Genomic DNA, 26,773 nt, shown 5'->3' on the forward strand with positions numbered 1-26,773 from the left:
CATTTGCATCCACCTGCGAGCAAATGAAGCAATGCTGAATTTCTCAATTTTTCCAACTCGTCTACATCTTGGATAGTCTTAGGCTATGTGAAATTGTGTGGAATACATTGTGGTGTTTTTATCAGCTGTTTGCACTCATTCTGACGGTACCCATTCACATCCATTGGTGAGGAAATGATGCAATCCTCTTTTTTTTTTTTTTTGAATTTCTCAATTTTTCCAACTCATCTACATCTTGGATGGTCTTAGGCTATGTAAATTATCAGCGAATGTTCATTTTTGTGTGAACTGTTCCTTTAAATTGAATGAAGTGTATTTCTGTATTGCCTACGTGACAGGAAGCATTAAGCATTTGTAATTGTATGAAGTCAAAAATGCGTTTGCAAGTTAATGCAGTACAACAGTACAAAACACAAGTGGATGACAGACTAGCACCTGTGCCGGATCACCACACCCACTGTCAGTTTGTGTTTGAGTCACCGCTGTGACTAACCGTTGGCATGTGTGCTTCATTCAGATGACTAAATGACACCAACGGCTGCTTGCCAACGCTGGTCAAGAAAGGTCACATAGTGCAAGGATGTGAAGTCTGTTTTCACATAGTTTTATTTCATGACCCAAAGATTGTTTTAGTCACTGGAATAGATAAAAATATACACTATTATGGTAGGCATGTAACATTTCGTGCATTTTTAACTGCATTGTTACATACACTATTACATCATTTGTTTTCTGAACTATAGCTTAAAATGTGCGTTCATTGCAGGGATTGTGAATGTTTAAATGTGTTGCACAGGTTGCATTTTTTTTAAAGTTGTAATAAAACATTTGAGTTGGAATAATTTATGTGCATTTAATCCTGTTGTAAATTTTTTTTTTTTTGTTTTTCTGGTGGAACCACTTCTTATGCAACTGAGGATGCAAATGTTGGTTTGGCCTCAATAATGGTGTGACTAACATTTTATATAAAACAATTTTTAGCATAAAAAATAATTTTGTTTTTTAAATACATTTCAAGATATACATTTTCGAAAATATATATATTTATATATAAATATATATATAAATATAAATATAATATATAATATATATTTGTACCTATATATATATATATAGGTTTTTGAGAAAAAAAAAAAAGTAAATTTTTAAAGTATTTTTCTCATATGTTTCTTAGAATTTGGAAGCAAATGTCCATTTGGTTCTTTAATAACATAAATAGCTAAATGATGGTGTGAGTAACATTTTCTATGAAACAATTTTTAGCATAAAGATTTTTATATATATAAATATATTAAAATATATATTTTTCCTAAGAATTTGGATCCAATTATCCGTCTGGCCTTTTAATCACTTAAAAATCCCTATATGACGGTGAGGAACATTTTATGTGACTTTTTTTAGCATAAAAACATTTTTTCCAACTGTATCTTTAAATATATATATTTTTAAAAGGCCAAATATATATAGACATCAGTATGTTTGGCCATTTTTTTGCAAATGTAAATATATATTTTTAAAAGCATTAAAAATATATTTTGCCTAAGAATTTAGACGCACTTGTCCATTTGACTTTTTAATCATTTTTTTCTAAAGCACATTTTAAAATACATTCATGTAAATTTATTTCTAGCAGTATATTTTGGCCTTTTTTGCTGATATAAATATATGAAAACATAATATATACATTATATATATTTACCACTTTTAAAAATTGGTTTAAAAGCTTTAAATGTGCATTTATTGCAGAAATGGTGAATGCTTTAATGCCTTGCACAGGTTGCATATTTAAAGGTCTGAACTAACAATATTATATAATGTTCAAATAAGACAGATGTGGGTTGAAATAATTTAATTCTCTTTTAATTGATTGCAGCACATTGTATAACCACACATGACAAAAAAAGAACTTATCAAATATTTTAATCAGGCTCAGTTTGCAACCGCTTACAAATTGTTAAAATAATATTTTTAAAAATCAGGAAAAAAAAAAACCTACCAAAAAAAATAAGCATTTACAAAAATAACGACTCAAACCTTGACCAAAAAAACCCATTTTTAATTTCCAAAAAAAAGAAAGCAAGAAAAAAAAAAAAAAAAAAAAAAAAAAAAAAAGCTTGACATAAATAAGTTAGTTTTAATTTTCTCAGTGTTTTTACAAAGTTATGTACACAGGTACATTTCAAAGTTTACACAAATACACAGGCAGTGTAAATCGTTCAAATATTAATATTTACTTTATAAATACAGTCATGCATCAGGTTTCACCACAGAATCTATTTGTCGAGTGTTTCGGATGCATGCGGTTGGTAAAAATAAGGCAAAATCAAGGGTGATCGAGTCAAAAGTGAAACAAAAGAAATATTATCAGTAGAAAATTTCACGCAAATTACAGATGATCAAGAAACATCTTACAAAGAAATAATTTAAGAGGGTGAGAGACATTTCTCCTCCACGGAAGTGCCTGATACTGGTAATACTGGTCGATGCTACAAGGTTTGACCTCAGAGTTTGAACTTTTACATCACCTTCAAAAAAAAAACGATTTAAAAAAAATAAAAGAGGCTGAGATGTTCATTCATAAAAATGGTATTTTGTGTACCTCATCTGACCAAAAAAAGAAAAAGAAAAAAAGTTTACACAGCCAATATAAAAACAGGCCTTCAAAACGTGAAATAAACATGAACAGCATTTCGGAAATAATCTACACACGGCAACGGTGGCTCTTCAAGTCAAACCAAACTCACACCTCCACAAAAAAAAAAAAAAAAAAAAAAAAAAATAGAATTTTCCAACATAATACTAATTATGTGCTACATATGAAAAGAAACAAATATATATTTATATACACAGGTAGTAAGAAAAACAAAAATGAGCAAAAAAGGAAATTCAACCTAATTGCACACTGCTACATACACTGCTTTACGAGGCAGTTGCTTTTTTTTTTTTTCTTGAGTGCCAGAACCTTAGTGTTTGTTTCAGTGCTTGAACACACTCTTAGAGTTGATATGTTTTATTTTCCACTCGTTCATCCATTCGCTCGTCCGTTTTTCCCCCAAAAAATCTTTCGTTCAGCAAGCACTGAGGTCACCAAACCCACGACATCAAACTTCAGCCCTGTCGGGAAATACGAGAGAATTGGTCAGACGTTTCTGCAACAGGAACATGCTTTTAATGAAAAGAACATCTTTATTACACATTTCACAGCATAATTGCATTGCTATTGACGCAACAGCTATTGTCAAAGCAATAAAATCCCATTTCAACTGCGTTATAGATTTTCCTTTAGTATGATTGCCCTTTTTTGTATGGAAGCCAGGGAATTAAAAAAAAAAAAAAAAAAAAAAAAAAAAAAAAAAAAAGTAAAAAGACTTCTGAGTTGCAATTCTGACATTTATATTTTGGAAATTATAAGCTTGTATATTACAGTTCTGACTTTTTTCCTCTGAATTATTTGGAATTTTATCTCAGTTTTGTTTTTTGTTTCCAACACACAATAAATAAAGATTATTAAGACTTTTTTGTTTATATTTACTTCATAGTTTATATGACAATTCTGCACTCTTCACATTTAGAGCTTACAACTTGGAATAGTTTTTTTTCCAACAAATTTTAAAAAATTATAGTTAACTGCAAATTTTTTAATCACACAACTCTGACTTTTTTCCTTGCAGTTGCAAGTTTATATCTCGCAATTCTGTCTTTTTATTTCAAATTTATTTTCTGTTGTTTCAACACAAAAAAATACATTAAAAATAAATAAATAAATAAATAAATAAAGTTAATGGTGATTTTAAAATTACACAATTTAGACTTTTTTTTCCCCTCACAGTTACATGTTTATATCTTGCAATTCTGACTTTTTTTGGCACAAATTCATCTGACAAATCTCACAAAATACATTTAAAAATTAAAAAAAAAAATTAAAAAAAAAAAAAAAAAAAAAAAAAAAAAGTAATAGTAATTCTTAAATCACACAATTCTCACTATTTCTTGCAGTTGCAAGGTTATATCTTGCAATTCTTACTTTTTCAAAATCTTCTGACAAATCTTGTAAGTTTGTTTTATGTTGTTTCCAACACAAAATAAATTTTAAAAAATAAAAATAAAATAAAAGGTAATAATGATTCTTAAAAATCACACAATTCTGACTTTTTTTCCCCCTCACAGATGCAAGTTTACATCTTGCAATTCTGACTTCTTTTTTTTTTGCGCAAATTCTTCTGACAAATCTCACAAAATACATTTTAAAAATTTAAAATTAAAAGGATAAAGGTAAAAGTATTTCTTAATCACACAATTCTCACTTTTTCCTGCAGTTGCAAGGTTACATCTTACAATTCTGACTTTTTCGTGCAAATTCTTCAGAACAAATCGCACAAATTTTTTTGTTGTCGTTTCTGACACAAAATAAATTTTAAAAATAAAATAAAGATAAAGGTGATTCTTAATCGCATAGTTCTGACTTTTTTTTCCCTCGCAATTGCAAGTTTATATCTTGCAATTCTGACTTTTTTGCACAAAATCTCAAATTTATTGTTGTAAATGTAAAATTGTTACGTTGTAAATCTCGTTATGTTGTTGTTTTCGAAAAAAAAAAAAAAAAAAAAAAATGTAAATAAAGTAATAGTGATTCTTAATCACACCAGTGTTTTTCTTACAGTTGCAAGTTTAAATTTTGCAATTCTGACTTTTTAAAAAAACATTTTGGCAAATCTTATAAATTTGTTTTTGACAAAATAAAAATAAAAATAAAATAAAGAGAATAGTCATCCTTAAATTTAAAAAAAAAAAAAAAAAAAAAGAAAATTCTCACTTTTTCTTGCAGTTGCAAGGTTGTATCATGCAATTCTGACTTTTTCGTGCAAATTTTTCAGACAAATCTCACAAATTTGTTTTTGTGTTGCGGTTTACAAAAAGTAAGTTTTTAAAAATAAAATAAAGGAAGTAGTGATTCTTAAAAATCACACAATTCTGACTTTTTCTTATTGTTGCAAGTTTATATATTGCAATTCTAACTTTTTCATGCTAATTTTTTGCATATTTGTTTTGTGTTTTTGACAGAGTAAATGAAAAATAAATTAGTACACAGCTGCAAGTTCATGCAAAATTTTCAGACAAATCTCGCAAAATTTGTCGTTGTTGTTGTCGTTTCTGACACTAAATACATTTGGAGGGGAAAAAAAAAAAGGTAACAGTGATTATTAAATCACACAATTCTGACTTTTATTTCTCTGAATTCAGTTTATATCTCACAATTTAGGTTTTTTTTTTTTTTTTTTTTCAACAAACAATAAAAACAATTATAGGTAACTGCAAATTTTTAAAATCACACAAATCTAATTTTTTCACAGTTGCAGGTTTATATTTTGCAATTCTTTTTGCGCAAATTCTTGTGACAAATCTTGTTTTTTGATGTAGCTTCTGACACAAAAATAAAAGAAAGGTAATAGTGATATTTATTCACATAATTTTGACCTTGTTTTCTCAGAGTTGCAAGTTTATATCTCTTTTTCTCACAGTTGCAAGAAAAAAAAAGTCTGAATTGCGAGATATTGACTCAGAACTGCAAGGAAAATTTCCCTTCCTATTTTATTATCCCGTGGTGGAAACAAGCTTGCATATTTCCTCGTTTATATTCTACACTATGCATGCAATAAATACTTTTACGTGCGATATTGTAAACGTTAACAATCGTGGCAATAAAACTCTGTTGACTAATGCAGAGATAAGGACGTGAGTCACAGCACGCCACAAAACAGACGAGCTGTGCAACCCGCAAAAAACTGAATGAACTGAGAAAAAAAAAGAAGAAAGAAACACACTGGAAAATGAGATCATGAAACGTTTCGAGTCCCACCAAAGCAAAACACTCCTTATTACAAATGTTATGACTTTACCAATGTGCCGCGACCGGCTGTTATTTGCTCATTGACTAGCAGCCCGGTGACATATTGATTTGGCAGGACGTTTCCAAACTGAGGTAACGCTAACCTGCAGTTACATCAGATTTATGGATTCATGAAAACAGCATTTAAATATAACATCTTTATGTTTAAATGCAATTCCGAGGTGTTGCATTTCAATGCACCGAGCAGATCCGAACAGTTTTACATTAGTGGAAATGTGCACGTAAAATAAACGAGGGCTGGTTATGTTCAGGTGTAAATACAGCAGAAAATGAGTGAACACTGCTGACGTGTAAAATGTTTTTCACTCTGAAGGAAACTCGAGCTCTCGTAGTAAACCCACCATATTAACCCTTTCACTGACTTTAAGATTGCTCTTCAATTACATAGTGAAAAAAACATGTGATGTAGAAAGAGTTTTCACTTAGAAATTGCTAGTAACTTTAACAAATAATTACAAGGAAACTGCAAGTAATGCATTAAAGTCAATTTTTAAAGTTAAAAAAAAAACTTAAATCGTACTTTTTTACTAAAGGTTGTTCAACAAACTTTAAAAATCATTTTACAGTGTACTTTTAATAAAACACCTATGTTTTACATCAATATATCTATATCACACGAACATTATAACATAGTAAAATAAAGATGAACTTGGTACTAATGTGATATGATTGAAATGAACTTTAAAAAAAACATTCTGACACACCATTCTTTCAAGTACTACTACTTTCTGCATTTATGTGCAAACTAAAAACAGCATTTCTTCAGAGTAAATGACTCAAACATTACGGTGTAAAAAGAAAAAGAGTCACGCTCACCTCACTAGGTTTATGTGGCTGTCGGGTTGGGGTGTTTTCTGGGCTTTTTGGGTTTTCTGGGCGTCCGGGTCACTTCTTCTACACAGATGTGCGAGCGTTTGCTTTGACACGACGAGTCTGATACAAACAAAACACACATTTGTCATCTCACGCTGGCTAAAAAGCAAATAAAATACTGGCATTTAAGCAAAAAAAAAAAAAAAAAGTGAAAATGTCATCCACCTACTATTGCGAATTATTTATTGTAAGTTTAAAGCATTTCAAATCAAATGCAACTGTGTTGCAATGCTTAACTTGTAAAGTACACATTGTACACATCAAAATGCATAACAGTTGCATCTAAATTTATTACATCTATCAAACTTTGGGTTTCACAAGCCTAAGTCAAAACGCAACTGCGTGCAGGTGTGATAGACAGATACATACATAGATAGATAGATCATTTTTGACATACTAAAACATGTGATGAGTTATCACAATTATGCGTATACGAAATTCATGATCGATTCATAAATAAAGCAGCACCTACCGAGAAAGGAGGATCTCTTCCTCTGCTCTCGGTCTTTCTCGGGCGTCTCCGCGCTCTGCTCCGTTACCCGACAGTCGTGATTGCCATTAACATCCACATTATTGTCGTTATTATTCCCAGAGGAGCAAATGTGAAGATTGGAGCCCTTGCCCCGCTCCGATCTGCTGTAGAAACCGGGCACGGAGCGAATATCCAGCGCTTCCCACTGGTATCTGCCGTCGGTGCGCGGCGTGTGCGTGGAGAAGTCGAAGTTCCACGCGTCTGCGGACGCGTCCTCCATCGCCTTCAGCTGCCGCTGGAAATCCTTCTTTAACTCTTCATGATCCACCGGACCGAACAGGTTCCGACACGCCGACGGCTTGGGCTGATCGGACAGTCGCGCTTCCATCCGCTCCAGCGTCGGGCTGCCATTAGACAAGCGCACGTTGGACATTTTTTAATGCGTTCGAGTTGAAAACACAAACCCAACAGCTGTTACAGAGCGTTCCTTCCTGCGTTAACGCGATCCAAAGCGACGGGCGTAAAGGTAGGCTCGCCCCGGGTGCGCCGCATGAGCGAAAAACACGGACGGGCGACGATCATCAAAACAAAAGCAGCGTTCGCGATGGCCACTCCTGTCAACTGCGCGTCGTAGTAAAAAAGGGGAAGAGAAATAACAAGGCGAGGCTTTTCGGCGCCCAATATGGCGATGAAAAAAACGCGTGATTGACACAAAGAGCTCTTTAAACGACCAGGCGAGCGCCGTGGATTGGTGCATCGGAGATCCGCCTTCTCGCAGCGCACATCCCCCACTCACAGAGAGAAAATCAACAAACACCCTCGACGAGCCTCCGAGTTCTAAATGGAACGAGTCGCTTCGTTCGAATGGATCATTTTCGAATCGGTTCACTAAGTGATTCGCTGCACTCGTCGGATGTGCATTTTACGTGCTAACGAACTTAAATTCGAATAAACTACTTAAAAACTTATTTTTAGTTGCATGCACTGCACAGGTACACTACCAGTCAAAAGTTTTTGAACAGTGATATTTTTGGTTTTTAAAAGAAGTTTCCTCTGCTCACCAAGCCTGCATTTATTTGATAAAAAATGCAGTAAAAACAGTACAAATGTGACAAACTGCTTTCTATTTGAAAATATTTTAAAATGTCATTTTTAGCATCATTACTCCAGTCATATGATCCTTCAGAAATCATTCGAATATTATGATTTTATGATGATGTTGAAAACAACTGAGTAATTTTTTTTCAGGTTTCTTTGACTATGACTATAAATTTCAGAAGAACAGCGTTTATCTGAAATTGAAATCTTTTTTTGGAGTCAGTACTTATTTATTTATTTCGGAAAGAAATTATAGAAATTAATATTTTTATTTAGCAAGGAAGCTTTAAAATGATCAAAAGTGATGGTAAATACATTTATAATGTTACAAACGATTACTATTTCAGAAAAAAAAAAAGCTGTTCTTCTGAACTTACTATTTATTAAAGAACCCTGCAAAAATTCTACTCAGCTGTTTTCAGCATAATAATAATAATAATAATAATAATGTTTTTTGAGCAGCAAATCAGAATATTAGAATGATTTCTGAAGGATCACATGACTGGAGTAATGATGCTAAAAATTCAGCTTTGAAACCACAGGAATAAATGACATTTTTGAAAGCAGTTGTTTTAAATAGTAAAAATATTTCAGAATTTTGCTGTTTTTGCTGTACTTTGAATCAAATAAATGCAGGCTTGGTGAGCAGAAGAGACATCTTTAAAAAAAAAAATAATAATAAAAACATTAAACATCTACTTGACTGGTAGTGGATGTGCTCCATGTTGACTAAATGATTTTTCAACTAGTTTAAAAAAACGTATAAACTGTTAGATTTCAAATAAGCTTTTCCTACAAGCGAGTGATTCGCATCGGTTCGACTGAATCATTTAAAAGATTCATTTTAAACAAACGATTCGTCCGTAAATGAATGTCAAGTTCTGTAACCGTAAAAAAGAACAATGGAATCTTGTGAAAATGCTAAAAATTCAGTGAAAACGAAACTAAAAACCCGTAAAACAACTTTATCAGGAAATGCATGATTGTTCTAAATATTGTGAAAGAAATCACGAGAATGTAAAGTATTGTTGGTTCCTCAATATTGCTCTTGAAACTCTGATAAACCTATGTCCAAAATTATTCAATCGAAAAGGTATTAATAAAACTTGAAGAAATCCATTTCTTCAAATTCACACGTCTAAGACTTCCTACGTGATAAAGAATGATTCCTAGAATCTGCATTTAAGATAGTTTGATTTCATTACCTGTAATGTGTTACAGTCTGGTTTCTGAAGATGGTGATTGATTTCGAGACAGTAAAACCACAAAATGTGGAAGTACGACAAAAGATTCACTATAAGTTTAAATTGTTCCTAGAAGTGAGAAGGTGCAATTGGCAAAACATTTCCAGGAACAGCACTGCCCCGATTACACATTGCAATCGTCCTGACAAGAACTGCGACTCACACTTGAGTCTGTACAAGTTCATGTGGGCGTCACAAACCTGCAGTTTTCAGAAGCGTCTTCAGCCACGGTGACGGACGCTTTCTAAACTGACGTCCGTTTACACACAGCTGATGATGATGGCGACATGCCTGTTTGCCAGTATCTCTTCTCCTGTCAACACACCAAACTTAGTCAATTTAAGAAAACTCAATACACAATTTTGACCTAAACTTAAATTCAAAATTTTTTTTAGGCACTCAGAGGCGGATTACTACTAGTTGCTTGCTCCACAGAAAGCACATTTAACACCAACTTTTCTAAACAGAACTGCTAGATTTAATTTTTTTCCTCAAAATTCTAATTTATAGAGTTTAAATCTTGCAATTATTTTTTTTCTCACCACAGAATAAAAAAATAATTCCAAGTTTAAAATTTTTTTATAGCTTGTAAATCAGACTTTTTCCTCAAAGTTTTTTTTCTCAGAATTGAGAAAAAGTTACATTTTTTGTGATAGAAAAAAAGTAGCAAAATATAAGCTCAGAACTGTGAGATTTATATCTTGCAATTCTGTTAATATCACACAATCAGACTTTTTTCTCAGAACTGAGTAACAAACTTCGAATTGGGAGATAAAAAGTTGCTTAACTTTTTTTTTTTCTGCCACTGAAACAGGCTTCCACGCCTACCTCATTTCTGTAATAAAGTACATTTACGCTCTTATTTAGCTTTTTAAGATTCCGTTTAACATGGTATTTCTTTTTCTTGATTAAATGGTGCATTTGTCATTTTTTAAATGTGCTTTACTTGGACTGTAGGTATATAAATTAAATCATACTGCGTTAATGTATAACATCATATTCCTTCACGCTCCTGTCAGTTTCACCTCGGGAGCCGAACTGGAAAAATAACATTACAATTTCACATAATATACTTAATTAAAGAGATGATCTGATCCAGTTTTCCAGTGTGATTTAAAATCAGGAGCGTGTTCACACATCAAACCGTGTCATTTGTCCAAATAAAACAGGCACAAACAAGGCCAAGTCTGTTCTCACGTCTTTGATATAATCCACAGACATTCACATGGGGTTTCTCAACAACACAATTCAACATATAATTTCAAAGTCTTTGATAAGTTCAGGCAGACAGAGCACAGGTTACCGTCCTGAACCCAGACAGACCTCTACTGACCACTGCTGGCGATCTTTGGGATTTTCCACAGCGGATTTTCCGTTTGTTTGGAATGCAAAAATGCATTGTAAAATGTCTTTATAAATCCTGAAGAGTCTTGGACGGTGTTTGGGTGTATTTCCAAATTGGTAATTCACATACTAAGCCACTTTAAGATGTAAAAGTTCCTCTTTCCCACTCGGATCAGGCTGAGTCCGTTGGAAAGAATGTGTTGACCCAGTACCAGAACTTGCTCGGGGTTTGCTGCCCTCTGGTGGTTGATCCAAACGCCACCATCCTTGATCATCTGATACCTGAACATAAAGGTACAATGAGAAAAAAACTAGTAAATAACATGAAGCAACCATCGTTTGTTTTTTTTTAATTGTTTAAGAGACGGATTCAAACAGGAAGTCACCTGAGAGTGATACAAAGTAACATAAATAAAACTAACGTGTTCTATAAAAAGTAACAATGTGACGAGAGTATGTGTGTTACTTTTAAACTGAACATTCCGAAACACTGATAAGATTCCCGTCAGAATCAGAATGGCGTCTCACCCGCGTGGTCCCTCGGGAATGGCTTGTGCTCTTCTGCAGGCGTCCAGCACTGTTGTTCCTGGATCCAGGAAAACCTCGTGGAACGGAGCTTCTCGGAAAAGCTCCTGGAGTTCAGTGTCGCTCATCTGCTCCAGAGCCTCAATGTTACTGTGGTACAGAGCATTGGTGCACCTGTGTGACAGATGAATAGATAAATAAATGTATATACAGTACCAGTCAAAAGAATTTTAATGTTTTTAAAGAGTCTCTTCTGCTCACCAAGCCTGCATTTATTTGATCCAAAGTACAGCAAAAACAGAATTTTTAAAAAATATTATATATATATTTGAATATATTTTAAAATGTAATTTATTCCTGTGATTTCAAAGCTGAATTTTTAGCATCATTACTCCAGTCACATGATCCTTCAGAAATCATTCAAATATGCTGATTTGCTGCTCAAAAAATATTTATTACTACACTGAAAACAGCAGAGCAGAATTTTTTTCAGGTTACTTTGACTTATAGAAAGTTAAGAAGAACAGTTTTTTATCTGAAATAGAAATTGTTTAACATTATAAATGTCTTTATCATCACTTTTGATCAATTTAAAGCATCTTTGCTAAATGAAAGTATTAATTTCTATCATTTCTCCCCCCTACTGAATTCAGGCTTTTGAATGGTATAATGTATAATGTATAATGAAAAAGCTTTTTATTTCAGATAAATGCTAATTCTTGGATCTTTCTATTCACCAAAGAATCCTGAAAAAAATGTTTTAAATATTGATAATAATAATAAATAAAAGTTTCTTGAACATCAGCATATTAGAATGTTTTCTAAAGGATCATGTGACACTGAAAACTGGAGTAATGATGCTGAAAATTCAGATTTGCATCACAGAAATAAATTACATTTTAAAATATATTTAAATAGAAATCAGTATTAAATAGTGAAAATATTTCAAAAGCTTTTGCTGTATATTGGATCAAATAAATGCAGGATTGGTGAGCAGAAGAGACTTCTTTAAAGACATTAAAAATCTTATTCTTTAAAGCATTTGACTGGTAGTGTATATATTGTTACAATCTCTTTTCTGAATCACAACAAAATAACAACCACAGCCACCACACACCACAGCCAATTACTAAGTAAATTTGTTTACCCATGTAAGGCAGAACAATATAGAATGTCACTGGAAACTCACTGTAATATACATATATACATATATATATATATTTTTTAGGTTTTTCTTATTTTACAGTTGAGGTCAAATGTTTACACCCCCCTTTCAGAATCTGCAAAAATGTTAATTATCTTACCAAAATAAGAGGGATCATACAAAATGCATGTTGCTCTTTTCACACTGAGGACAACTAAGGGAATCATATGCAACTATTACAGAAGGTTCAAACACTCACTGATACTCCAGAAGGAAAAACCATGCATTAAGAGCCAGGGGGTGAAAACTTTTGAACAGAATGGAGCTGTGTACATTTTTCTTATTTTGCCTAAATATCATATTTTTTCATTTAGTACTGCCCTTCTGAAGCTACAGAAGATACTTGCATGTTTTCTAGAAGACAAAATAAGTTAAATTTACCCTTATCTGTAAATTAAAACCTTCTGGAGCATCAGTGAGTGTTTGAACCTTCTGTAATAGTTGCATATGAGTCCCTCAGTTGTCGTCAGTGTGAAAAGATGGATCTCAAAATCATACAGTCATTGTTGGAAAGGGTTCAAATACACAAAAATACGGAAAAACCAAAGAATTTGTGGGACCTGAAGGATTTTTCTGTAGAACAGCAGACAGTTTAACTGTTCAGGACAAACAAGGGACTCGTGAACAACTATCACTAAACAAAAAAACACAGCTTTGAAACATTTAGGTAACAACACAGTATTAAGAATCAAGCATATGTAAACATCTTTTATGTGAAATATCTTATTCAGGTCAGTACTAAATAAACAATAACATTCATTTTCTATGACCCCTATTATTTTGGTAAAATAATTACCATTTTGCAGATTCTGAAGGGGGGTCGTAAACTTTTGAACTCAACTATACATACCTATTATACCCAAGAATCGTGCGTGATCAAAAAAATAACTATGCATTAAGAAAGTAAACAGGGTCCATTCTGATTTCATGTTGACTTTACAGACATAAATCAACTGAGTATCTTGCCTTTTGGCGCTTTCTAGGCCCTCTTTTCCGTGGACCAGTTTGGTGACTTCAGCGGCCAGGCGTTTGTGGGCGATCCGTTTTCCCGGATCCTGCTTCTGCTGCTCCATCACCTTCTCCACCTCAGCCAGAGACAGGAAGGTGAAGAGCTTCAGGTACCTGGATGGGGGAAATGTGTTTCTGCTAAATAGGCATTACTTTTAATAATAATGATTTTTAACCCCCAAGTTTGGTGTTTAGAAGACATATTTTTGAGAAAATTAATACATTTATTCAGGAAAGATGCATTAAATTAACTAAAAGTGACAATAAATTCATTTAGAATGTTATAAAACATTTCAGTTTCAAATAAATGCAATTTATTCAGCAAAAATACTGAAAAATATGAAGCAGCACAACTGTTTTGAGTAATTTCTGACGGATCATGTGACACTGAAGACTAAAGTAACGATGCTGAAAATTCAGCTTTGCATCAAAGAATTAAATTACATTTTACCATATATTCAAATAGAAAACAGTTATTTTGAATTTGAATAATATTTCACAATTTTGACAGCATTTTGGATCACACCCATGTTGAGTATGACGTCACTGGTTGTTAACTCACCCCTCCACGCTGTTATCTGGCAAGCGGAGGAAGTACTGGTAGAACTCGAAGGGCGATGTTTTATCTCTGTTCAGCCATACAGCGTTGCCGGCCGTCTTCCCCAGTTTATCGCCCATAGAGGTGGTGACGAGCGGAACCGTCAGGCCGTACACTTCCTCTCCCGTCTTTCTGCACAAGAGAGTGTTGTTACTGTTAACTAAACCTACTAAAAGCCATATTGTCAATTAAAATAAAGCTGAAATAACACAAATCAATACAGAAATAATGGATGAATAAATTGCCTTGGCTACTAACTGAGATCAAATTTAAGTACTAAAATTAAAAATATAAAAAAAAATGAAAAAAAAAAAAAAAAAAAAAAAAACAATAAATGACAAGCACACAACAAAAGTACAAAAACTAAAATAAAAATGATAAAAAATAAAAAAACAACTTAAAATTTTAATAAACATTACTTACATGTATTATTATAATAAAAGTGGCACAGGAATATCACACTCCTACAGACACATATATGAAGCTATAATACATTCATGATATTATGGATTCTGACTTTTTTGCATGAATGAAACAATATTTTATTTCATGCCACACTGACTTATCTGTGTTAAAATTAAGTTAAATGATAATTATTAAAAATCCTAAACATGCCACTAAACTCCTGTTTTAGCATTTTAAGATCTAATTTTAACTATAATTATTTTTTTTGTGATAATACTGTTGTACTATCATAGTGCTATGTCTAAAAGAAAACATTTTCAAATATATATTAAAAAAAAGAGTCAAAATGTTTTTCTTATTTTACAGTTGAGGTCAAAAGTTTACACCCCCCCCCCTTTCAGAATTTGCACAAATATTAATTATTTCACCAAAATAAGAGGGATCATACAAAATGCATGTTGTTCTTTTCATGCTGAGGACAACTGAGGGACTCATATGCAACTATTACAGAAGGTTCAAACGCTCACTGATGCTCCAGAAGGAAAAACCATGCATTAAGAGCATTGCATTTAAAGGGTGAAAACTTTTGAACAGAATGGTGATGCAAACATTTTTCTTATTTTGCCTAAATATCATATTTTTTTCATTTAGTACTGCCCTTCAGAGGCTACAGAAGATACTTACATGTTTTCTAACAGACAAAATAAGTTAAATTTACCCTGATCTTTAAATTAAAACCTTCTGAAGCAACAGTGAGCGTCTGAATCTTCTGTAAAAGTTGTATACGAGTCCCTCGGTATATACAGTCATGCTTAAAAATAATGGTCATCTCTTGTAGTGTTAATACACACATAGCCCTTCTATCTGTGGTGTTTATACATGTCTGAAAATATGCTACTAAATGTACTGCTGCACATACACTACTGTTCAGAAGTTTGGGGTCAGTATCATTTTTAATGTAAAGTCTTTTCTGCTCACCAAGGCCGCATTTATTTGATGTAAAATACAGCAAAATTGTGAAATATTATTGCAATTTCAAATAGCTATTTTCTATTTGAATATATCTTAAAATGTAATTTATTTTTGTGATGCAAAGCTGAATTTTCAGCATCATTACTCCAGTCACATGATCCTTCAGAAATCACTCTAATATGCTGATCTGCTGCTCAAGAAACATTTGTGCTGCTTCATATATTATTGTGGAAAACGTGATACATTTTCTATTTAGGATTCTTAATGAATGAAAAGTTCAAAAGAGCAGCTTTTATTTAAAATCTTTCGCAACAAATGTTTTAATGTCACTTTTGATCAACGTCAGGCATCTTTGCTAAATAAAAGTATTAATTTCTTAAAAATAAAAATCTTAGTGACCCCAAACTTTTGTTTTTTGGACATGAATACCATAGTATTCATGGTATCAGAACTCAGAATGTTTTGGCAATAAACATTCTTTCAGTAACATCAACAGAACGTTCATTAAAGCTAACTGGTCTTAAAAAACATTCTCAAAACTTTAACACAAAAACATGATTTCTACATCCTACATGGAACGTTTTAGAGATTTGTCTAATATTTTTTAAATATATATATTACAACTTGTTTCAGAATGTTCAGAGAACATTCAAAAGTAACATTCCAAAAATGTTTGAAAAATGATAAAATGGAACATTCCCTTAACAATCGTTAAACGTTTAAAAAATGTAAAAAAAAGAAGGTTGAGCTGAACATTTAGAATGACTTAATGGGACCGTTACCAAAACATTCTTTGATCATATTTTTGTTAGCTGAGGTATTACCATGGTACTTTAACATATACCATAGTATTAGAGTGATATTTACACACTACCATTCAAAAGTTTTTGAACAGGAAGATTTTTAATGTTTTTTGCTCACCAAGCCTGCATTTATTTGATCCAAAGTACAGCAAAAACAGTAAAATTTTGAAATATTTTTACTATTTAAAATAACTGTTTTCTATTTGAATATATTTTAAAATGTCATTTATTCCTGTGATTTCAAAGCTACATTTTTAGCATCATTACTCCAGTCACATGATCCTTCAGAAATCAATATAATATTCAGATTTGCTGTTCAAAAAAACATTTATTATTATTAATGTTGAAAACAGCCGATTTGAAATTTTTCAGGTTTCTTTGATGAATAAAAAGTTCAGAAGAACAGCATTTATCTCAAACAGAAATCTTTTGTAACATTAGAAATGTCTTTATCATCACGTTTGATCAATTTAAAGCTTGATTGCAAAAAAAAAAGCATTAATTGTGACCGTGGACCACAAAACCAGTCTTAAGTCGCTGGGGTATATTTGTAGCAATAGCCAAAAATACATTGTATGGGTCAAAATTATAGATTTTTCTTTTATGCCAAAAATCATTAGGAAATTTAGTAAAGATCATGTTCCATGGAGATATTTTGTAAATTTCCTACTGTAAATATATCAAAACTTAATTTTTGATTAGTAATATGCATTGCAAAGAACTTAATTTGGACAACTTTAAAGGTTATTTTCTCAATATTTTGATTTTTTTGCACCCTCAGATTCCATATACTGAAATAGTTGTATCTCGGCCAAATATTGTCCTATCCTAACAAACCATACATCGATGGAAAGCTTATTTATTCAGCTTTCAGATGATGTATAAAGCTCAATTTAGAAAAATTGACACTTATGACTGGTTTTGTGGTCCAGGGTCACAATTTCTGTAATTTCTTCCCCTCTAATGTTACAAAAGCTTTTTATTTTAAATAAATGCTGATCTTTAGATCTTTTTATTCATCAAACAATCTTGAAAAAATGTACACAACTATTTAAAATATTGATAATAATAATAATAAAAATCTATATATTTTCTGAACAGAAGGATCATATGACACTGAAGACTGGAGTAATGATGCTGAAAATTCAACTTTGATCACAGGAATAAATTACATTTTAAAATATATTCAAACAGAAAACAGCTATTTTAAATAGTAAAAATATTTTAAATTTTTTACTGATTTTGCTGTACTTTAGATCCAGGTGCTTGGTGAGCAAAAGAGACTTTTTAAAAAAAAACATTAAAAATCTCACTATTCAAAAACTTGTGTATTTATATAGTATTTGTATGGTAAAAACGTGGTACCACAGTAAATTCATACCTGTGGATGAGCTCGTGTCCGCTCATGATGTTTCCCAGTTGATCGGTTCCGCCCAGCTGGATCCTGCAGCCGTGCAGCTGATGTAAACGGTAGAAGTCAAACGCCTGGAAGATCTGGTAGGAGAACTCGGTGAAGCTCATGCCCTCCGCGCCCTTCAGCCGAGACTGGACGCTGTGGCGGCTGAGCATCGTTCCCATCCGAAAACTCCGTCCGACCTCCGAGAAGAACTCCAGCACGTTCCAGTCCTTGTACCAGCTGCGGTTATTGAGCACCGTCAGCCGGCCCAGCTTACTCGGGTCGGGGCAGAAGTAGAGCTCGTGGTGGGTGAAGATCCGGTGGAGGCTCTCCAGAATCCCGCGGGAGTTCTGCTCCACCGTAGCCGGCGAGAGGCGCTCTCTCTCGGCCGACCTCCCGCTCGGGTCGCCGATCTGCGCCGTGGCTCCGCCGAGCAGCGCGATGATGTCATGGCCCGCGGCTCTGAAGTGCAGCAGGCCGATGATGGCGAGCAGGTTCCCGGCGTGCAGGCTGTCCGCGGTCGGGTCGAAGCCACAGTAGACGGTCTGCGGAGCGGACCGGAGCAGGTCCGGGAGTTCCGCTTGAGCCGCTTGCTCAGGGAACGACTCCTTAAGGAGGCCGCGGTTATGCAGGGATAAGAGCAGGCCGCTTCTTCTAGTTGGAGAACAGTGGAATAAAGCTGTTAAATAAGATGTTTTTCTAAATATGACACGTGAATGAACCCGACAGCATGACCGCGCAATGGACGCAGCCATGTTTGATCGGTAGTTTTGATAGACGCTTTCGCCACCTAGTGGACAGATGTGGGAGTGTAGAAATAGAAGTTGGTAGAATGGCTATATGTATGTATTGCCAAACATTTATTAATGTATATATAAATGATAAATATAATATGTAAATAAATGTATTCATACACATTTCCATATTTCCTGAAAAATTAAATTGTAATTATTCCTTTAATTATTTAGGAACTGGAAAAACTGCATTACTTTTTATCTTGTATATGCTGCATTTTTATTATTTTTATTTTAATATATATATATATATATATATATATATATATATATATATATATAATATTCCATATTTTTCTGAAAATAAATTTGTCATTATTCCTTTAATTATTTTAGAAATGAGAAAACTGCATTACTTTTATTTTTTATATGCTGCATTTGTATTATTTTTATTTTAATGATTTTATATATATACACTACCGTTCAAAAGTTTGGGGTCAGTACATTTTTATTGTTTCTTTCTTTTTTTTTTTTTTTTTTTTTTTTTTTTTTAAGAAATTAATACTTTTATTCACCAAGGATGTATTAAGTTAATAATTAAAAGTTTATTAAAAGTTAATAATAAATAATTTACATTGTTATAAAATATTTATATTTTGAATAAACACTGTACTTTTTAAACTTGTTATTCATGAAAGAATCCTGAAAAAAAAAAAAAATCACAGGTTCCAAAAAATATTTGGCAGCACAACTGTTGATATTATCCAACACTGATCATTCTAATAATAAATCTGCATATTAGAATGATTTCTGAAGGATCATGTGACACTTAAGACTGGAGTAACAGCTGATAAAAATTCAGCTTTTCATCACAGGAATAAATTCTATTTTAAAGTATGTTAAAATAAAAAACATTTTATATTATAAAAACATTTTGCAATATTACTGTTTTTTTTCTCTATATTTTTAATCAAATAAATGCAGCCTTGATGAGCATAAGAGACTTCTTTAAAGACTATTACAAGTCTTACTGACCCCAAACTTTTGAACGGTAGTGTATATATGTATATATATATATATATATATATATATATATATATATATATATATATATATATATATATATATATATATTGCCATACATTTATTAATATATATATATAAATTATAAATATAATATATGTAAATAAATGTATTCATACACATTTCCATATTTTCTGAAAAATTAAATTGTAATTATTCCTTTAATTATTTTAGAAATGAGAAAACTGCATTACTTTTATTTTTTATATTCTGCATTTGTATTATTTTTATTTTAATGATTATATATATATATATTCCATATTTTTCTGAAAAATAAATTTGTCATTATTCCTTTAATTATTTTAGAAATGAAAAAAACATTACTTTTATAATGTAACTGCTCAAATATAATATGCTGCATTTTTTTATTTTAATGATAAATGTAATATATCTAAATTAATGTATGAATGTATGCTATATATATATATATATATATATATATATATTCATTGTGTATTCATCATGTATTCATGTCTTTTTAAAAAAAAATAAAAACATGCAGAATAAAAATCTTAATTTCCATATTTTTCTGATAAATCAAATTGTCATTATTCCTTTAACTATTTTACAACAGCAACAACAAAAACTACATTACTTTTGCAATAAGATGGATGTAACTGGTCAAATATTATATGCTGCATTTTCATTTTTTATTTTAATTATAAATGCTAAATATAATATGTAAAAAAATGTATTAATTTACGGTGTGTATATTCCATATTTTCCACATTTTTTTTGTATTTACATTTTTTAAAATTTCTATATTTTTCTGAAAAAAAAATTGTCATTATTTCTTTAAAAAACTATTTAAAAAAACGACATTGCTTTTGTAATAAATAAATGTATTTAACTGCTCAAATATTATATGCTAGATTTTTATTTTCTTATTTTAATGTATTTTTTAAAATTAATGTTTAGTTTGCATTTTTTGTTTTTGTTCTTACTCTTTATTTTACATATTGTAAAACAATACTTTACATTGTTCTTTTTTGCACTGTATTTGACTGACTAAATACAACAACAACAACAATAATAATATTAATAATAATAGTTTTTATTGCAGTACAAGCTGTTGTTTTCCACCAGAGGGCGCGCAGTGGCCCAAAAAGCTGAATCTCCATTGAACAACATTCAAATCTCAAAACTTTTTCGTCTTTATGGCGACGTTGATACACTAAAAAAGTGCAATCGTTTACATCTATCATTTCAATGGATTGATATAAACGTAAAAGTTCGAGCTAGCAATGTCTTTCAAATGATTTTTTTAAACTATTCCTGTAACAACAAACTACTGTGATTGGTCCACCCTACCAGCGTTGAGAAAAGTAACACGTCATGATTGGTCCACTCAGTCCAGCGCTGAGAAAAGTAATTCATACCTATCTTCGATTTTAAATCGTTCAAGAAATGAGTACTAAACCCAATTATGACTACAAAAGCATAACAAATATACAATGTATGCATAGTTTTTGACTGTACACCACTGGACGGCGCTGTACAACTATATATAATTTTAGGTGAAGCTTAGTTTGGTCTCTTTTTCAAATTACTGGGACTTATATTAAAGACACACTTCCACATTTGAGTTTTACAAAGTCCTCTTTTATTTTTGAGACAGGACTAGATACATTTGTCAAACATTTTGTCTATATTAAGCCAAAGTACAGCAAAAACACCACCACTGAGGCCTTTTTGCAGCAGTATATTAATAATCAGCTAGTAGAAAGTCACAGATCTGTAACACCAGCTTCTTAAAATCAAGCATTTGCATTAGAAACGACGCTGACAGAGGCAGAACAGTACTTTACATTACTGTGACCTGAGCTACAGGGACTAACGGGGAAGACCGAGACATTTCCCTGATACCACGTTGTTAAAATCCCTTCTATATAAAAACACCAAGCACTCTAGTTCGAAAGGCAAAGCTGCTGACAATCAAACATTTCATTTTAATTTGAAAAAACAAAAACAGAACAATACTTTATGCATACATTTGCTCAATCAGCAAATATTACAGGACATCTTGCAAAGCGTTGTAACCTTGAGCAAGAATTTGATTTAAAACATTACATATTTCTGCTCTAAAGTGAGTTTCTTTCATTCATGCCATAACACTTCATAGTTTCTTACAATCTGGATCTAAGGCACCAGAAGAGACAAATCAGAATAGCATACTACATACATATTGTTGTTGCAATATACAACAGCACACTGCATTTCCAGTGTGATAAATGTTTCATTCCCGACTTCAGGTGAACGAGGCGGATGATGAATTCGGTACATTCTGATGCAACACATTTACACGTCAAACCACAGCATTAATGTAACTTGTGAAAAGAAAAGTTGGAGACAAAACGAGAGTGTAACAATGCAACATGCAAATGTATTCACTAATTTCTGAAAATGACAGCATGACAGCAGGGAGTGCATTTTACAACGGCGCTGGAGAGAGAAAATCTCGCTGGATTTACAAACCGTTTGGCTTGACTTGCGTCACAGGCAGTTGTCGATGATCGATATCATCAGTACCTCTGTTCTTTACCTGAGACCTCATGGAGCACACAGTACAGTACAGCAGGTGAGGATCCCAAAACCCGAGACGAGACGGCGTTCAAAATGATCTCAACGTGATTGGTCAACATGGATCAGACGTTAACAACATCCTGATTTATGGCAAAATATAGAAGCTTTTTTTCCACCACAGAAAGGATAAAATGATAATTGCAATTTTTTAAATCTCACAATTTGGATTTTTTTTCTCAGATTATCAAAAAAAAAAAAAAAAAAAAAAAAAAAAAAATTCTGTTTACATTTCGCAATTTAGAATTTTTGTTTCAGAATTCAGTTTGTATCTCACAATTCTGATGTTCTGAACAATTCTTTTCTTTTAGAAAAAAAAATTCTCGGAAATATCTCGTCATTTTTTATTTCTCTCCAAATTCTGAGTTTCTCACAATTTTTACTTTTTCTTTTTTCTGACATTTTTAGAATTCAGTTTATATCTTGCAGTTCTGATTTTGTATCTCAGAATTTTGAGTTTCTCACAATGTTTACGCAATTCTGATGGTTTTTTTTTCATTTCGAATTTTGAGTTTATATCTTGCAATTTTTTATGTTTCTCTCAGAGTTTCTCACAATTTTTACTTTTTTTTCTTCGAATTCTAAGTTTATATTTTGCAATTCAGATTTTTTGTTTTAGAATTCAGTTTATATCTCGCAATTCTGATGTTTGCTTTCTCAGAATTGAGTTTCTCACCATTTTTACTTTTTTTTTTTTTAATTCTGAGTTTATATCTCACAATTCTGATGTTTGTTTCTTAGAATTTCGAGATTATATCTTGCCATTTTTTTCTCAAAATTGAGTTTCTCACAATTTTTACTTCTTTTCTTTGAATTCTGAATTTATATTTTACAATCCTGATCTTGTTTTAGAATTCAGTTTATATCTCACAATTCTGATGGGTTTTTTTCTCTCAGAATTTTTAGTTTATATTTTGCAATTTTTTATTTTCTTTCTCAGAATTTAGTCTCACAATTTTTACTTGTTTTCTTTGAATTCTAAGTTTATATTTCGCAATTCTGATTTTTTTGTTTTAGAATTCAGTTTATATCTCACAATTCTGATGTTTGTTTCTTAGAATTTCGAGATTATATCTTGCCATTTTTTCTCAAAATTTTGAGCTTCTCACAATTTTTACTTCTTTTCTTTGAATTCTGAGTTTATATCTCACAATTCTCATGTTTTTCTCAGAATTTTGAGTTTATATCTTGCAAATTTTTTTTACCCAGAATTACCCAGAAAGTTTCTTAAAATGTTTACCTTTTTCCTTTGAATTCTGAGTTTATATTTTTTTTTAAATTCTGAATTTTTTCCCTCTCAGAATTCCGAGTTTACATCTTGCAATTTTTGCCTTTTCAGCTTCAGCATTTTTATAAAAAATAGGTTTTACCAATATTTTGGAATCAAAACTCCTATAAAATCAAAGCTGTATGTCTAACTAAGTTATGTTCCGAATTTGAAGTAGATATCACAAAAATCAAGGTTCCTGTACTAAAATCTAAAAAAGACGCCAAGTGTCCCACTACCTAATTTGTTCAGAATTGTCGCAATTACCCTTTTTATTTTTTTAATCCTGTGATGGAAACAAGCTTCCATAAAAATGATCACTTATGTCATATCAACCAAGAGGAAACTATACGGATAAAATCCAAATGGACAAATTACCATTAGTAAAACTCATACAACATAATAAGTCTTCGCGATAATCAGCCGCTCCATTTATTTATTCATTTAGGGTGGAAATGTGCAGATCCTCACGCTGAATTTAAAAGGAATGTGGAAAATACGACATGAATTACCATGCAAATGTCGTTTGGTGATAAATCTTCCCCCATATTTACATTGCACTGCATAAAACTCTCATTTCACCGCATTTACTATATATATATTAATAAAGATACCTTTGCTTTAGTATAAAAAGACTACATTTCAATCAACAAGGTCATAATCTCGGTAGTGCATAATACCTAAATGCATACAATGTCTTAGCCGTTAAAATGCGTTTATCAAAAAGTCAAGACGATGCCTTGATCAAGTGTCCGCTATTTACAGCATTGCAAAGCTTCAGCATTTCCAGTTACAAACACAACTTTACAGTTTAAGTGCATCCATTTGCAGAAAAGTGAGTTCACGGATACAGCTGAATACGTTGTTTAAATGTGACACGTTCAGCGATTTGCAGTGACAATATGACCAAAAGTTATGCTCTGAATAAGAGATTTTTTGGCGACTGCTGACGAGCAGCTTTCAGCTTTATGCAAATAAGAAGCAACCTGCTGTTGAACGAATAGCAACTAAAAGACTTGATGACCTCCAGCAGTTTAATCACTGCCTGTGAACGCATTTTTAAGTCTAAAAAAGGTTTCCAAGTACTTACTATGAATCATTATACTGAGTTTTCACATGCAAAAAGTAGTTTTTGACCCGGAAACAGACAATAAGTTGATCGTTATTGCTCACAACTTCAGAACGGTAAAGCTGGTGACAAGGAAAACTAAATGTTCACATTCACAAGAAATCGTAGGTGTTGTTTTACAGAGCCCCAAAGGGAACATAGTGATGGGCGTATCTCGCTGAAGTGTTGCGATCCCTCAGTAGCTTTGCGATAAATTGAAAAACATTTGCGTTTTCTCACAAAAGTATTACATTCCCCTTCGAAACTTTGCAGTCACTCGCAAAACTTTATAAGTGTTGTGTTTCCCAAGAATTTTTGTGGTTATTCACAAAACTGTTGCATTTGTTTACAAAAGAATTGTGGGTTCCGAGAAGCTTTGCCGTTATTTGCAAAACTTTTGTATTCATTAGAAAAAGTATTGTTTCCCAAGAAACTTTGTGATAATTCGCAAAACGTTTGTATTCATTCACAAAAGTACTGTGTTTCCTAAAAAACTTTGCGATGAATCGCATTTGACTTCGTTTGCAAAAGTATTGTGTTTCCCGAGAAACTTTGCGATAATTTGCAAAACTTTTCCATTCGTTCGCAAAAGTATTTTGTTTCCTGAGAAACTTTGCGGGTCATACGCAAAACTGTTTCATTCATTCGCAAAAGTACTGTGTTTCTTGAAAAACTTTGCGATGAATCGCATTTCACTTTTGTTTGCAAAAGTATCGTTTCCCGAGAAACTTTGCGGTCAAAACCTTTGCATTCTTCGCAAAAGAACTGTGTTTCTTAAGAAACTTTGCATTATTCGCAAAACGTTTGCATTCGTTAGCAAAAATATTGTGTATTAATTCGAAAAAAAGTACTGTTTCCCGAGAAACTTTGCGATAATTCGCAAAACTTTTTCATTCGTTCGCAAAAGTACTGTGTTTCCCAAAAAACTTTGCGATCAATCGTATTTGACTTTGTTTTGTGTTTCCCGAGTAACTTTGTGGATATTGCAAATCTTTTGTATTTGTTCGCAAAATTGTGTTTCCCCGAGAAACTTTGTGGTCATTCGTAAAACTTTTGCATTTGTTCGCAAAATTAACTTGTTTCCCAAGAAACTCTGCGATCGTTCGCAAAACTGTTGTATACAAAAGTACTGTGTTTTTCAAGAAACTTTACTGTCATTTGCAAAACGTTTGCATTTATTTGTTAAAGTATTGTGGTTTGGACAAATCATTTGCGCAAAACATTTAAGTTCACCCGGAAACTCTGCGGTCACTCACGAAACATTTGTGTTAGTTCGCAAAAATATTGTGTTACCCCAAGAAATTATGGGTTCAATCACAAAATACATTCTCTATTAAAAAAAAGTATTCCGTTCGCTCGCAAAACTTTTGTATTCGCTAAAAAGTATTGCATTTACTCAAGAAAAACTATGTTTGCTCACAAAACATTTGCTTTCTCTCACAAAAATACTGCAATCTTAAATGCGTTTGCTCTCAAACTGTTTGCTTGTAAAACATTTTTTGTTGAAACACAATACTTTCGTGAGCGAACAAAACTGTTTTGTGAGCAAACGCTAAGTTTCTGGGGGCAACGCAATATTTTTAAGAGCAATTGCAAAGTTTTCTGTTGGAACGCAATACTTTTGTGAGTGAACACAAATGTTTTGCAAACAAACTCGCAATATTTTTAGGAGTGATTGTTACTTTTTTTTATAGGCACGCAATACTTTCATGAGCAAACAAAAATGTTTTGCAAGCAAACGTAACTATTTTTAAGAGTGTTTGCAAAGTTTGTTTGTTGGAACATGACTTTTTTGAGCGAACAAACATGTTTTGCAAGCAAAAGCAAAGTGTTTTGGGGCAATGCAATATTTTAAGAAGTAACTGCAACATTTTTTTTTTGTTGGAACAATACTTTTGTGAGCGAACAAAAATGTTTTTTTAAAAAATGCAAAGTTTTTTGGGGCAACACAATATTTTTAAGAGCTATTGCAAAGTTTTTTTGTTGAAATGCAATACTTTCGTGAGCGAACAAAAAATGTTTTTCAAACAAATGCAAATTTTTTGGGACAACGCAATATTTTTAAGAGCAATTGCAAAAATTTTGTTGGAACGCAATAATTTTGTGATTAAACTTTAAATTTCTTGGGGCAACGCAATATTTTTAAGATCA

At 32.2% G+C, this 26,773-nt stretch overlaps 3 protein-coding genes across 3 annotated transcripts in view; all 3 read right to left on the bottom strand.

Moving 5' to 3' along the window:
* Positions 1–1,844: 1,844 nt before the first annotated feature.
* On the bottom strand, positions 1,845–8,046 carry cdkn1bb (cyclin-dependent kinase inhibitor 1Bb). The gene is made up of 3 exons (XM_051100087.1): positions 7,254–8,046; positions 6,725–6,841; positions 1,845–3,114 (listed from the first exon to the last, which is right to left on the bottom strand). The coding sequence occupies exons 1-2, from the start codon at positions 7,684–7,686 to the stop codon at positions 6,735–6,737; spliced, it is 540 nt and encodes a 179-aa protein (XP_050956044.1). The 5' UTR covers positions 7,687–8,046; the 3' UTR covers positions 1,845–3,114; positions 6,725–6,734.
* A 2,735-nt stretch (positions 8,047–10,781) lies between these two features.
* On the bottom strand, positions 10,782–18,672 carry yars2 (tyrosyl-tRNA synthetase 2, mitochondrial). The gene is made up of 5 exons (XM_051100085.1): positions 17,836–18,672; positions 14,239–14,406; positions 13,635–13,790; positions 11,468–11,638; positions 10,782–11,221 (listed from the first exon to the last, which is right to left on the bottom strand). Exons 1-5 carry the CDS (start codon positions 18,603–18,605, stop codon positions 11,062–11,064), a joined length of 1,425 nt encoding a protein of 474 aa, XP_050956042.1. The 5' UTR covers positions 18,606–18,672; the 3' UTR covers positions 10,782–11,061.
* Positions 18,673–22,439: 3,767 nt separating this feature from the next.
* Positions 22,440–26,773, bottom strand: part of pparab (peroxisome proliferator-activated receptor alpha b) — a 62,299-nt gene continuing 57,965 nt past the window's right edge. The window contains exon 8 of the mRNA XM_051100086.1: positions 22,440–26,773. This exon is cut by the window's right edge and continues 2,373 nt beyond it. The gene's annotated coding sequence lies outside the window, so the exon portion shown is untranslated.

The sequence above is a fragment of the Labeo rohita genome, chromosome 25 (genome assembly GCF_022985175.1).
Source record: "Labeo rohita strain BAU-BD-2019 chromosome 25, IGBB_LRoh.1.0, whole genome shotgun sequence".
Lineage (NCBI taxonomy): Eukaryota > Metazoa > Chordata > Actinopteri > Cypriniformes > Cyprinidae > Labeo > Labeo rohita.

Bases quoted from the DNA above. Each gene is read 5' to 3' on its own strand.
- cdkn1bb (XM_051100087.1), bottom strand. From the start codon at position 7,686: ATGTCCAACGTGCGCTTGTCTAATGGCAGCCCGACGCTGGAGCGGATG. The intron at 6,842-7,253 runs GTAGGTGCTGCT...TGTTTGTATCAG, and splicing joins GAAGAGATCCTCCTTTCTCG to ACTCGTCGTGTCAAAGCAAA.
- yars2 (XM_051100085.1), bottom strand. From the start codon at position 18,605: ATGGCTGCGTCCATTGCGCGGTCATGCTGTCGGGTTCATTCACGTGTC. The intron at 14,407-17,835 runs GTATGAATTTAC...TCTCTTGTGCAG, and splicing joins GGACACGAGCTCATCCACAG to AAAGACGGGAGAGGAAGTGT. The intron at 11,639-13,634 runs GCAAGATACTCA...TCTGTCACACAG, and splicing joins GGCCTAGAAAGCGCCAAAAG to GTGCACCAATGCTCTGTACC.